General features: G+C 38.9%; 1 protein-coding gene across 1 annotated transcript in view; it reads left to right on the plus strand.

The window, feature by feature from the left end:
• DBX2 (developing brain homeobox 2) overlaps positions 1-13,629 on the plus strand; it is a 42,670-nt gene that overhangs the window by 10,995 nt on the left and 18,046 nt on the right. The window contains exon 2 of the mRNA XM_047742256.1: positions 2,570-2,665. Coding sequence (XP_047598212.1) covers positions 2,570-2,665 — 96 coding nt within the window. The remainder of the gene's footprint in view (positions 1-2,569; positions 2,666-13,629) is intronic.

Raw genomic sequence — 13,629 nt, forward strand, 5'->3', positions numbered from 1 at the left:
ATATGCTAACATATTTGTGTTTCTCTTGTCCTTTTTAAAAAATTTGCTGAAAATAGTCCTCATCACATTCCAGACGCATGCCTGAATGGTAGAGGTTCTGAGGCTGAATGGTAATGAATGAATGGGATAGCGTGTGTTAAATTCATAGCTAGTTCAGTGCCCGGTGTATAGTAGATACTCCTTAAATATTATTGTCATAAATATTATTCAGTAAACCCGTGATGAATTGTTCCCAATATGATCAGTGATAAAGTGACTGCCTTTAGATTGCACTGATGGGCTTTGAAATGCATATCATCCGGGATGAAATTGCCTTGTTTTCTGCCTTTTTTAGAACATTTTCAGAGTAGTTCTTAATGGCTTACAAAAGTTTTAACAGGTCTGTTAACTTGTTGCTTTGTTTTTATCACAAATAAGTTTCTTTGTTCATTGCTTTAAAAAGCATGAGGTTTATAAAAATTTTAAAGTGTAATATATATTTTTAAATGCATTTCTTTATTTTATTATTATTGTTTTTTTGCATTTCATTGTTTTAAATGTTATTTCCTCATACCATTCGACACCCCTGCAATCACATGGTCAGCTGGATTAACATTTGACTTATGTCAGTTTGTAGGGACATGTTAAAAAAAAAATGGAGCACTTAATTGGAATTTCACAGCAATTTTCACATAAGCCAGTTTAAACAAGGTGTATTTATGTATGGGAATCAGGAGTGAACTAATCTGTGTAAATATATGTATGTCAAAGAGTTGATTTAAAATGGTGAAGAAATTCTACACAATGGAACCTGAAGCCTGGTCGTGTAACGTGTAGTTCCTTAGTCACAAGAGTTTATTACGGTAGATAACATGTCATTTTGATTACAGCTTTTCTCCATTAAGATAAGGTAATATATAGTAATGAACTATTCAGTGCAAACATTTTATGGTTAAACTTAACACTAAGATCATATATCTCAAAACTTCATTTATCATAAATGAATTTAATTGATCACATGTCTCAAATGAACCATTCATTTTTAAAAAATCTTTTAGCTTTCTATTTTTAGGGCCATAGGGTTAGTCTGAGAAACATTTTGGCTAGAATGGTAAAATTTGTACATTTTGCATGATTATTGTAATAGTATCACTAGTGTACTTATTTTCTACACTTTCTATTAAGTACAAATATTTCTTTCATTGTGTTTTTCCAGCTATTGTTATAAATGTTTCATTGTATGCATGTATATACAGCATTGCATTTTGTGCCAAACAGCGCAATTGCTATTACTTAATTATCTGTGGAATGTTTCTTTTGGAAGTGAAATAAGTCAACAGAAATGCTTGAGAATAAACATAATGTGACAAAGTTTATACATAAAAATATATTTTTATTTTTCAATGTACTTACAGTCCAAGAATAATGAAAAATGTAACTCTGCCTAAATAATGCCATTTTCTTGTAATATAAGATATTAAATTAAGAAGAAATGATTTATCATTTCTTCGATGGTTTTATAGTCAATATTAGAATGACTTATGATAACAGTGAAATTAAAAAAATGTTTTATAGGCTGCCTGGGTGGCTCATTCAGTGGAGCGTGCAATTCTCGATCTCAGGGTCATGAGTTCAAACCCCACATTGGGGATAGAGCCTATTAAAAAAAAAAAATCAGAAAAAAAGTTTTATAGTACTTTTGAACACCAAAATGGATTTCCTTTTCAAACTTTGCTTAATTGCTGTATTTTCGAAATGCCATTTTTTAATAAGATTTTATTTTTACATAATCTCTCTACTCAGTGTGGGGCTCAAACTTACAACTCCAAGATCAGGAGCCGTACGCGCCACTGACTGAGCCTGCTGTGTATGTTTGGAAATGTTATTAAGACAAACATTTTATTATTTGAAAACTTGGATGTTAAAAAGCTGAGAACATTAATATTGGCAACTTTCCATTATATTATGATTTATGGTTAATTTGCAATTTGAAGGCATTAAGAACCTAAATTCTTACTGGGCAATACACTTATTTTGACATACCTTCAAAAATATTGGCAAAAATAAACACATGCTTATCAATTGGTTAAAATACAAGTCTGAAATTACTGTGTTCTTGAAAAACCTATGTCTTCATATCAAAATAATATTCACTAAATATGACTAAGAAAAAAGTTGCCATTGAATATGTAGCGAGAGTGATAAAAATATTTATTTTCAAGTGGACAGTGGAGATAAAGGACATTCTATCACCATAGATCATTCTTTTGGATAGTGTTGCTCTGGGATATTTTAAATAAAAGAATACATGCTACATATAATTATGACAACACGGAAAATTAACTATTAAGTTTGGTTTTGATCCATTGATTCTTTCCAACACATCTTCCAAATCTTGATTAAACTCTTTGGCAATCTCTTTGGGTGATAAAGGCTACTTTAGAATGACTTTAATTTCAGTAAAAGTTATAACTAGCTAAGTAAAGGCTCAGAAAATGAAATGTTTTACTCAATGGCTTTGGGGAAACTGGAATTTTGAATATTGTCTAAAAGAAATGGCTCATCCATGAGATCAATGCTTTCTCCACAGCGTCTTCCAAACCTTTTTTCCTGAGCACCCCTCCATTCTACTCGGCATGCTGCGGTGGGTCCTGTCGGCGCCCTGCATCCCCCACTGCTTTTGCAAGTAAGTTTTTATGCTTCATCAGCAATGCCTCAGTTATTCTGTAAACCAAAGCAGCAGGATTTAATGTGCTCTGGAAAACTAATTGGTAATGCAATGGCAAGGAGCTAAATCCTCACTAAAAAATCACAGCGATCCTATTCAGGAGGTTTCCAGAGATTTATCAGACCTCAGCACACTGAGCAATTGTGAGCAGTTTCTAATGGCATTGAAACCCAGGGCTGACACACCAAGGAAAGTGACTTGTTTTCCATTCGATATAAAAGATCTCAGAGGGACCAGTTGGCTCTTTCTGAAACATGTAGCAATACTCATTTAGAGAAGAAAAAAGAAAGGAAGGCAGGCTAAGAAATTGTGCTGTGTGAAATTTCCATTCAGCTTAAAATGTGACACAGAAAGTCACTGGGGTCCATAGAAAATAGTTAAAATTGCCCAGGTTGTAAAAGGAGACAAATACCTCCTCTTTATGATCTTGAAGAAAAGTAGCCAGAGTTGTAGGAAATATTTTCAAGAGAACTCTTCCTTGAACATTACAAAATTTAAACATTGTCCAGGGGTGAAGTGAGAATGACAATTTTGAAAAACTTTCAGAGCACGCATGCACACACACACTCACATAGCCAAAGAAAACAATGTCGAAAGAAAAAAAAAATAAAGTTCACCTTGATCTTGAGATTTCTAGGTAAAATAAGAGTTTGTAACCAGAGAATCTGAGCTTATGAAAAAGGAGTCCAGTAAAGGGGCACATTTATTTCAGGTGCCCAAGAGGAAACATTTATTCAGGCTAACCCCTCCGTCAGGTGAAAAGTGAAATAGGAGTTGAGTCAGGCTGAAGTAGAGAGCTCTATCACGGTTGAATTCAGGTCCCTGCTGCCTCTCGGTTAATGTGTTTTATGAATGTTTCAGGAGAGCAGTTGCTCAACAGAATGATTCCTGACAAGTGAGGCAGCAAATGCTGGCCGTTTAATGAGCTGCAGGCCTCTGAGCATCTCTTTAGGGGGCCAGTACTTTCCCACAGAGCATTTTACATGGCAGGGACCCAGCCACAATGGGTGACAGACCCGTGACCAATCGACACTTTCACTTGACTCATCCACACGCGACCTCACCACGATTTTTCACTGTGCAGATGAACTTTAGGAGCCATTTCACATGGAAAAGGCTCGGGCAAGGGTCAGTTGCCCTTTTGTATGGTCATAAAGCGAGGCTCTGTGTGTCCATCTTTTCTCCTGTCTCACATTCCGAGTGAATTTCTGGACACCATTTAAAGCACTTGACTGAAAAATAAAGCAGTGAATGAAACTGACTTTTATAGACTCATTCTAGCTCATCTTCCCATATAACCCTGTCCACCTGAAAAGGGATTTAGTGGATGAGCTGAGTGTATACAGGACTTGCTGAATACATAGGGTCCATTATCAACTCTGGGGATTGTTTATTAACCAGGACTGATACACCACTATTTTGGAAGTGACCTATTAATTGTCCATTTAACTAGAATGTATTGATTCAAATAGAAAAATAGAAACCATGACTAAACCTTTTACTCGCTCCTTCAAGGTGGTCTCCTATGAGGGCAGCTGAAAAGTGTTGTGCAAATTAAGGACACATTTGTCACCATAGAGTATCAGGAAAAGTCTGTTGGAGTGGAGACTTAAGTCCTAGAGAGCTGACACTGTGGTGTTGTGGCATGTCTGGAATTAAATCTTTGGTGTTGCAGCACCATGGTAGAGATTGAAAGAGATCCCATACCTAGTTTTGGTTACTCTACCTTGACAGAATACTGGACTTCTGTTTTAAATAACCTCTAGCAGTGTAGGTTAGGTAAGTGAAATGGGACAAAAAAATCCCATGTAACAGGTGGACATTCATGTGTGTATACATGTATAGGTTTATTCATTTTATAGCAGTGTTTTTGTAAGAGTGTCCAAACCCTAAATGTACGCTATTGCCTGGGCCAGTTTGATCCATAGAGCACATAAAAGTAATTCTAAAGGCATTTCCTGGAGAACTTCACCTTGTCAGTTGCTTGAAAAATTACTTTAAGAAAGACTTGTTTTCCTCCATCTCCCTCTGGGTTCTTCCCACTTTGTGCCTTTGGCATAAACGTTGTAAATCATGGTGTCTCTCCCTAGAGGCTTATAAAGTCCCATGTTTATCTTTTTTAATTCAGTAAAACATACAAGGGGTAAATCAGCACAGCTCAAATCAAGCATAGAGAATGCTGTACTTGGTCTGTCTCCATTTCTGAAGTTGGCATTTTAAAACACGTTAGAGATGCCACAAGTGTTTTTAATAAACTTTGGAGTCTCATTAGTTATAAATCTGAAATGAATTTTTTATTTTTTTATTTATAATGTTCATCGTATTAGCAGCAAATGATAATGAAATGGTGGATTTATGCTGTCAATAAAGAGTTTTACATAAATAATCATGATACCAAGGAGCATTAATAAGGCTTACATCTGCATAGTACTCTTTATTATTGAAGGCATTTACTAGATTTTCTTTTCTTCCTCTTTGTTTAATAATAAGAACAATTTTTACGCCCAAGCATTAACATTCTTTTTTCCATCGCATAGGAGAAGGAAAATGAACTGTCCAAGTAATCTAGTATTAAATTTCAGCCAAAGTGTGCTGACATGTGTGGACAGCCAAAATCAAGGTTTATACTAAGCATTTTAATGAGCAATGAAGTCTGAAAAGCATAGGATCAGATCAACAGGTTCATAGCTAGCAAGTAAAATATCATTTTGACTCTTTAACATAATTCACTTGTATAAAATTGATTTCATTTTTCTTGTTAACCTTTTAGATTTATGATTAACTTGTTGTTGCAATGTGGAAACAATCATTCCTCTAGTGCCCTTCTCACATATAATAAATGGTTTAATAGGCTCTTTAAGCACAGCCCTGACAGTGGGAAAAAATTAAAAGGCAGTGGTAAAAGTTCTCCCCTCCCCCAAAGCAGTGGAAGGAAAATCTTTGATATTACATCCATAAGGTTCTTTTCAAAATCACACATTTCTCAGCCAAGATGAAATAGAAAGTCATGGAAATTATGCAGAGAATGATCTTTAAAAAACAAAACAAAACAACAGACCTGAAAAGGTGCAGGAGTCTTAATTATGTAGAATGGCTAATTGAATTAATCAGATAATTATTTCATTTTGTCTTTGAGTACCCAACTTGAATGTGATCCTTCAAAAATGTTATGCATTAAAAGACAAAGTTTAAATTTGGAGCAAGGTTGTGAAAATATGAGCCAGGAAATATTCTTCTGGGACAAACTGCTCTGCCTTTTCCTTGGGAGATTTTGAACTTATATTCTACACTGTAAGATCATGTTACTCTTTTCTCTTCCTTGCTAAAACTTAGAGCAACATAATACACTCTCCAAATTTGCATTTAGGATTTTTGTTGAAGGCAGCAGGGAAGGGCTGTTACTTTTGTTGTTGATAGGTTGGTCTGGTGAGTGTCACTATCAAAGATAGGCAATGCTCTGGTGAGTATTCTTGGCACTGGCACTGTTCTCTTTCACTGTTCTCAGCTGGAGTGCTGGGCGCCCAGAGGGAACTGACAAGACCTACGGCAGTCCTTCTGAAAGGATTTATCGTTAGCACTCTAAGATCTTCAGAGGGATGCAGCATTTTGTGCTAATAGAAGTAAGATTATTTTGTTGAAAATATAATCAGGTTTGTGCAGTAAGTTGAATACAGGTTTTGACTTTTCAATAGTGAAGGGAGGTGTGTTCCAGAGATAAATGACACTCAGTCAACCAGGAAGAATGTTTAGAGGAGTCAGAGACTCAAAGACAATAGATTTTCCAAGTTGATGGCTCTATTCAACAGTTTCTGCAGAGGCAGTGAACGTATTTGAGTAACTTTCCAGGAACGGAGTTCCCTTTCTCCCCAGATGTGTTCTTAAGTAGTAGAAGATGGAGGATGGAAAGCAGAGCTACTTAGTGATATAGGGTGCCTGTTCCTGATCTTGTCTACAGCCCTTGCCTAAACATAATGTGACATCTAATGGGGCAGCTGATAAAGTCCTGATTTGCAATTCCCCCCAAAAAGTGCATGAGTGCACAACAGAGTGACGGAATTGGCTGAACAGAACAAAGAAGGAAAGGGTTGTACTCTTAGCTCACTATGTGTCTACAGAATGATATGGGGATGTTGGATTATGCTTTTAGAACTACAATACCCAGAGCAAGGGCGATAAGAGTCCTACTAGCCTCTGTAATGGTCAGACAACCTACACCTGCTCAGTTCTGGAGCCCCACTTTAAAAGGCACAGTGAGCCCATTTGCCTATAAAGGTCAGGTCAGGAATAGTCCGCAACTAAAATGGTGAAAGGTCTCTATGCCTGGTCATGAAAAGTGAGTGAGTATGTTTGGCCTGGAGAAGAGAAATAATAGGGAGAACCTGAGCGTTATCTTCAAGTTAGATATACTGCATTCAGTATAGATTTAAAGGAGAGAACTGGAGCCAATGAGTGGAGTTTAATGGAAATTGAATTTGGGTTTAATGTTAGGGAAAGATTTTTAGCAAATTAATATGGTTATAATGTATGATAATGAAATATTATAGCATTCCCAAATACTATATTATATAGAGAATGGAAGGTAGACTTCTAGTTTAAATGGGGCAAGCCAGGGAAGTTCTGTATCTTCTCTCTCCATGCCTCAAATCCACAGGAATGATATAAAACACACACACACACACACACACACACACATACACACTACATCCTCACACGTGAAAATATGAAGGGGTCCATTAGTTTATCTTATGTTCTATTCCTCTGTTGCTCCCCACCTCTCTCCACCCAACAGTGTCTTTTATACACAGCACGACTCCAGCTGGAGCACCCTTCGCCAGCCCCATTTCATGCAGGGGCTCCCTGGAGGATGGTGCATGGGGCCATCTCAGCACCCAGGGAATCATGCCTTTGAAACTTTTCTATCCTCTGTCTCTCTGCCACTTTAATGGGATTCTTCCCACCTCCCGACCTCTTTGCCTACTTACAACTCTGACAGTCTTTGGTATAATTATAAAGAGGATTGGTGGACTTCACTCTTCCTTTTTATGTGACCTCAAAGGCACAACTTAACTTTTCGGAACCTTAGTATTTTCCTAGGGTAAGTGGAGGAGATAGTACCTCGCTCTGGGGGTTGTTGTAAGGAAGACATGCCATGCTGCAGGGAGTGGCCACAAACCGTAACACCCGCTGAGCCCCATAAATAAAAACATATATATATATAGATATCTATCTATCTATAAAAATATATATGAATATATGAATATATATATATGTGTATGGAGGCCACGGGACAGAATCATCATCATCATCACCATCGTCATTGTCATCATCATCATCACCATCATGCTCCCAAAATGGTAGAGTCTACAGCACCTTGAATTGGTAGTCCTGGCTTTTACAGCCTCTTTTCTACATGTCTTAAATTCTGTATCTGTTTATTTTTATTTTTATATTACTCGCTTGTTATTATTTTTTGTCACCTGGAAGTTTCTATACAAGTCAGACATGTGTCATGAGTTTAGGCATAGTCAGAGGTGTTTGTTGCTGATAATGTTGTAATAGTTTCTGAGAGAATTTTGAGTCACCAACAAGTTCTTGAAGTCCTTGTGTTTGTTTTGTAGGTGTAGATGTGAGCACATATTAGATTTAGAAGGTATGGAAGTGGTGTAGGTTCCTCAGTACACTTTTTTTTTTTAAGATTTATTTATTTATTTATTTATTTATTTAAGGGATGGCGGGAGGGAGAGAAAGTACACAAGCAGGTAGAGGAGCAGGAGGAGAGGGAGAGAATTCTCAAGCAGACTCCCTGCCAAGCAGGAGCCCAGCGTGGGTCTCAATCCCAGGACCCTGAGATCATGACCTGAGCCTAAAATCAGGTTGGAGGACACTTTATGGACTGAACCACCCAGGTGCCCCCTCAGTGTGGTTTATGGTTAGATACAGAGATAGCCCATAAAAGACCATGGGGGAGAGATGGAGAGGAGTATCCATAGTAGAAGCAGCATCTTCCCAACTTTTCCCAGGAACATAAGGCTCGTCACCTTGGGAAAACCAGCATGATGTGCATATTGAGAGCAGTGCTAAGGGGAACAGTAACTAGAAAAGAATATGGTAGTCTTTATCTTTGCCATATTCTTTTGCTTGTCATTGGTCATATCCATACTCATTTTCAGGCACTGAAACCTGAGGGTCCCAGACCCAGGAATTAACCCTTTGGCTATGATAACCATTTTAGTCTCTCTTTCAGAGACTGAGGTCTACTTTGGGTCCCCGATTTTCAAAATGTTAGTATTTATCACATTAGTGAGAGTAATTTGTTTGTAGATTGTCCTCAATGGGAAACTTCTTTCTCTTTACTTAAAAATAGCTCCATAGGAAAACTTATGAGTTTCTTTTAAAAGTTCTAGGGATATTTAGGGGCACCTGAATATATATCTATGGTGGCTCAGTCAGTTAAGTGTCTACCTTCGTTTCAGGTCATGATCCCAGGGTCTTGGGATTGAGACCCACTTCAGGCTCCCTGCTCAGTGGAGGGCCTGCATCTTCCTCTCCCTCTGCCTGCTGCTCTCCCTGCTTGTATGCTCTATCTCTCTCTCTCTGTAAAACAAATAAATAAAATATTAAAAAAAAAGTTTTAGGGTTCCTTAAATGTGTTACCTCATTGTTTTATTTAAACTTGTAGGTCTTAGTGAAGAAGGGGCTAGGATGGGTAGAATCATGGTCCCTACCTGTAAAATCGCTACCTAGAAAAAAAATGTATGTAGAGTTTTAAAAATGAGGCCTGTAGACTCACAAATTTGCTGTGCATTTCTATAAGATATAAAAAGTTTTATTAACTAGGAAAATACTGGCCTTTCAACAATGCTGAGCTGGTCAGGTCCTCCTCAAAAGGCTTTTCTATTGGGCAAGTCATGACCTGAGCTCGTTTCAGTTACCCCCTGGCCCTAATGTACCTTTCCAGCTTATCTTCTGTGTTCTTGGCACTCATACCCTACAATCGGGAAATACCAAGGTTCCAGGAAATACCACGGTTCCACCGTGTTTCACCCATGTCCTCACTCCGCTCATGGGTGCACAAATTTGAACCCCTCTTCTCTGCCTGCCTTTGACTAGATTGCCTGTAAGAGGAATTGCTATTTTCTTCTGTCTTTTCTTCTCTCTCAGAACTTACTCTGCTATCCTCCAAGTCTAAGTGGCTTCCTATCTGGTTCTTCAATACTTTCTCTGCCATGGTCTGCAGTTACTTATCTCACTGTGTTGTGGCTGGCTGTTTAATTTCTTGGACCTTTCCTTATCAAATGTGAGCACCTGAAGGATGGATTGGCTTCATCTTCACTTGTCTCTCAGCAACATCTCAATCACCCCACCAGGTTATTCCCGAAAAGGTTGCTACAGTGTTCGCTTGTTTTCCTTAGAAAGTAGAACCAGACTTAGAATGCAGAATAGAGATGAATTATTTGTCCATAACTCTATAGTAGCTTACTTTATGTTTATTTTTTGCCTTTTCAGTCTCTTTTCTTGGCATTTTTACTTAGTTATAAACATAGTATGTGTCTTATTTATTATACACAGTATAGCATATTTTCTTTGCTGCTGCCTGGTCTTCATGGTTCTCATCTTTAATGGTTCTTTAAAATTTCACCAAGGGGATATGGCATCATGTCCTTACACATTTCTTTACCTTTTGGTATTTAGGTTTCTTTCCCCAGTATTTAACACATATGGCTATAATAATGATAGATTATATACATTTATAAATGAAAAATGCCAGAATCAAAATATCAAGTGATAGGGCTTGCTGGAATTTGAGGACACAATTATCAGGAACAGGAGATGCCTTGTGGTCCATACTCACACCTGGTCCAGGACAGTGCAGAAGCCTGTAGTCACAGACAGGACCTCTGACTGTGTTTATAAATGTTTCTCCCCTTCCGTTTTGACATGTGACATCTGAGGAGAAAAACAGTGTGGCACAGAGGAAGGAGCCAGAAATTTAGATTTAGAAGGTCCTGCTACCAGCTGAGCTCTGTGCTCTTGGTGTGGCTTTGGACCTGAACAGCCCTGAATACTTCTTCATCTGTACGGAGCATGTCGATGACATGGTTCTTATAAGAATCAAATGAAATCCAATAAGCAGAACTAGATAGATTCATGGAATCCTTCCTGTGGGCCAGGAACTGAAATTTTCTTGTGTTATGTCATCACATCCTTAGAGCAGTCCTGTAAGATAAGCTGGAAAAGGCTAATTAAACTGACTTTAAGTCATACAGGTAAATGCCATAATCCAAACCAAGTTCTTCCCTATTACACATTTCAAACTCCTTTGTCCTAGCCTTCCTGGAGAGGGATCACCCCAACAGATGAATCTCGAAACGCATGTAGAAAGCCCAATACCATAGTCTCTACACCAAGGAAAGTTCAGAGAAGCAGCACATTTAGAAAAAGGACGTATTGAACTATTTAGAATATTTTTATTAGTAACCAGTGTTTCATAAAGCTATTTAAATCTTTGATAAAGAGGTAGTGAATCTGGTTGTCAAAACGTGACTTCAAGGTATGGCTTTGGCCTGTGACAGGCAAAAAAAAAAAAAAAAATGATGCTGTGGATGGAGAATTAACCAAGATCTCATGCAATGAATGGAAAGAGCATCAACAAAAATAGATGTTTGTAAAGAATTTGGCTTGAGAGGGAGGAGTCAAGATGGCGGAGAAGTAGCAGGCTGAGACTACTTCGGGTAGTGGGAGATCAGCTAAATAGCTTATCTAAAGATTGCAAACACCTACAAATCCAACGGGAGATTGAAGAGAAGAAGAACAGCAATTCTAGAAACAGAAAATCAACCACTATCTGAAAGGTAGGACTGGCGGAGAAGTGAATCCAAAGCGACGGGAAGATAGACCGCGGGGGGAGGGGCCGGCTCCCGGCCAGCGGCGGAGCAACGGAGCAAAATCAGGACTTTTAAAAGTCTGTTCCGCTGAGGGACATCGCTCCAGAGGCTTAACTGGGGTGAAGCCCAGGCGGGGTCAGCGCGGCCTCAGGTCCCGCAGGATCGCAGAAGGATCGGGGGTTTCTGAGTGTCGCAGAGCTTACCGGTATTAGAACGGGGAAGCTGGCTACAGAGACAGAGCCGAGGAGTGACTCTCAGCTCGGGGGTTGCCTTGAACCGGTCGCAGGCTGGGTCAGCTCGGAGCGTGGCCGGAGGCCAGGGTGACGGGAGTCATTGGGCGCTGTTCTCTGAGGGCGCACTGAGGAGTGGGGCCCCGGGCTATCGGCTCCTCCGGGCCGGAGACCGGGAGGCCGCCATCTTCATTCCCGTCTTCCGGAACTCTACCGAAAGCGCTCAGGGAACAAAAGCTCCTGAAAGCAAACCCGAGCGGATTACTCAGCTACTCAGTGCGGCCCCGGGTAAGGGCGGTGCAACTCCGCCTGGGGCAAAGACGCTTGAGAATCACTACAACAGGCTCCTCCCCCAGAAGATCAACGGGAAACCCAGCCGGGACCAAGTTCACCTACCCAAGAGTGCTGTTTCAATACCAAAGAGAGCGGCAGAATTCCAGAGGAGAAGAAAGCAAAGCACGGAACTCATGGCTTTCTCCCCATGATTTTTTAGCCTTGCAGTTAATTTAATTTTTTTTCTTTTTCTCTTCTTCTGCTAAATTTTTTTAACTTTTACCGTTTTCTTTTTTAACGTTTTTTTAAATAGTTTATCTAATATATATATATATTTTTTCCTCTTTTTATATTTTTTCTTTATCGGCTTTCTTTTTTTAAATAGTTTCTTTTTTTTTTTTTTTCTTTGAACCCATTTTTATCCCCTTTCTCCCCCCTCACGATTTGGGATCTCTTCTGATTTGGCTAAAGCATATTTTCCTGGGGTTGTTGCCACCCTTTTAGTATTTTACTTGCTCCTTCATAAACTCTTATCTGGACAAAATGACAAGGCGGAAAAATTCACAACAAAAAAAAAAGAACAAGAGGCAGTACCAAAGGCTAGGGACCTAATCAATACAGACATTGGTAATATGTCAGATATAGAGTTCAGAATGACGATTCTCAAGGTTCTAGCCGGGCTTGAAAAAGGCATGGAAGATATTAAAGCAACCCTCTCGGGAGATATAAAAGCCCTTTCGGGAGAAATAAAAGAACTAAAATCTAACCAAGTTGAAATCAAAAAAGCTATTAATGAGGTGCAATAAAAAATGGAGGCTCTCACTGCTAGGATAAATGAGGCAGAAGAAAGAATTAGCGATATAGAAGACCAAATGACAGAGAATAAAGAAGCTGAGCAAAAGAGGGACAAACAGCTACTGGACCACGAGGGGAGAATTCGAGAGATAAGTGACACCATAAGACGAAACAACATTAGAATAATTGGGATCCCAGAAGAAGAGGAAACAGAGAGGGGAGCAGAAGGTATATTGGAGAGAATTATTGGAGAGAATTTCCCCAATATGGCAAAGGGAACAAGCATCAAAATTCAAGAGGTTCAGAGAACCCCCCTCAAAATCAATAAGAATAGGTCCACACCCCGTCACCTAATAGTAAAATTTACAAGTCTTAGTGACAAAGAAAAGATCCTGAAAGCAGCCCGGGAAAAGAAGTCTGTAACGTACAATGGTAAAAATATTCGATTGGCAGCAGACTTATCCACAGAGACCTGGCAGGCCAGAAAGAGCTGGCATGATATATTCAGAGTACTAAATGAGAAAAACATGCAGCCAAGAATACTATATCCAGCTAGGCTATCATTGAAAATAGAAGGAGAGATTAAAAGCTTCCAGGACAAACAAAAACTGAAAGAATTTGCAAATACCAAACCAGCTCTACAGGAAATATTGAAAGGGATCCTCTAAGCAAAGAGAGACCCTAAAAGTAGTAGATCAGAAAGAAACAGAGACAATATACAATAACAGTCACCTTACAG

This window comes from Lutra lutra, chromosome 8, assembly GCF_902655055.1.
Source record: "Lutra lutra chromosome 8, mLutLut1.2, whole genome shotgun sequence".
Lineage (NCBI taxonomy): Eukaryota > Metazoa > Chordata > Mammalia > Carnivora > Mustelidae > Lutra > Lutra lutra.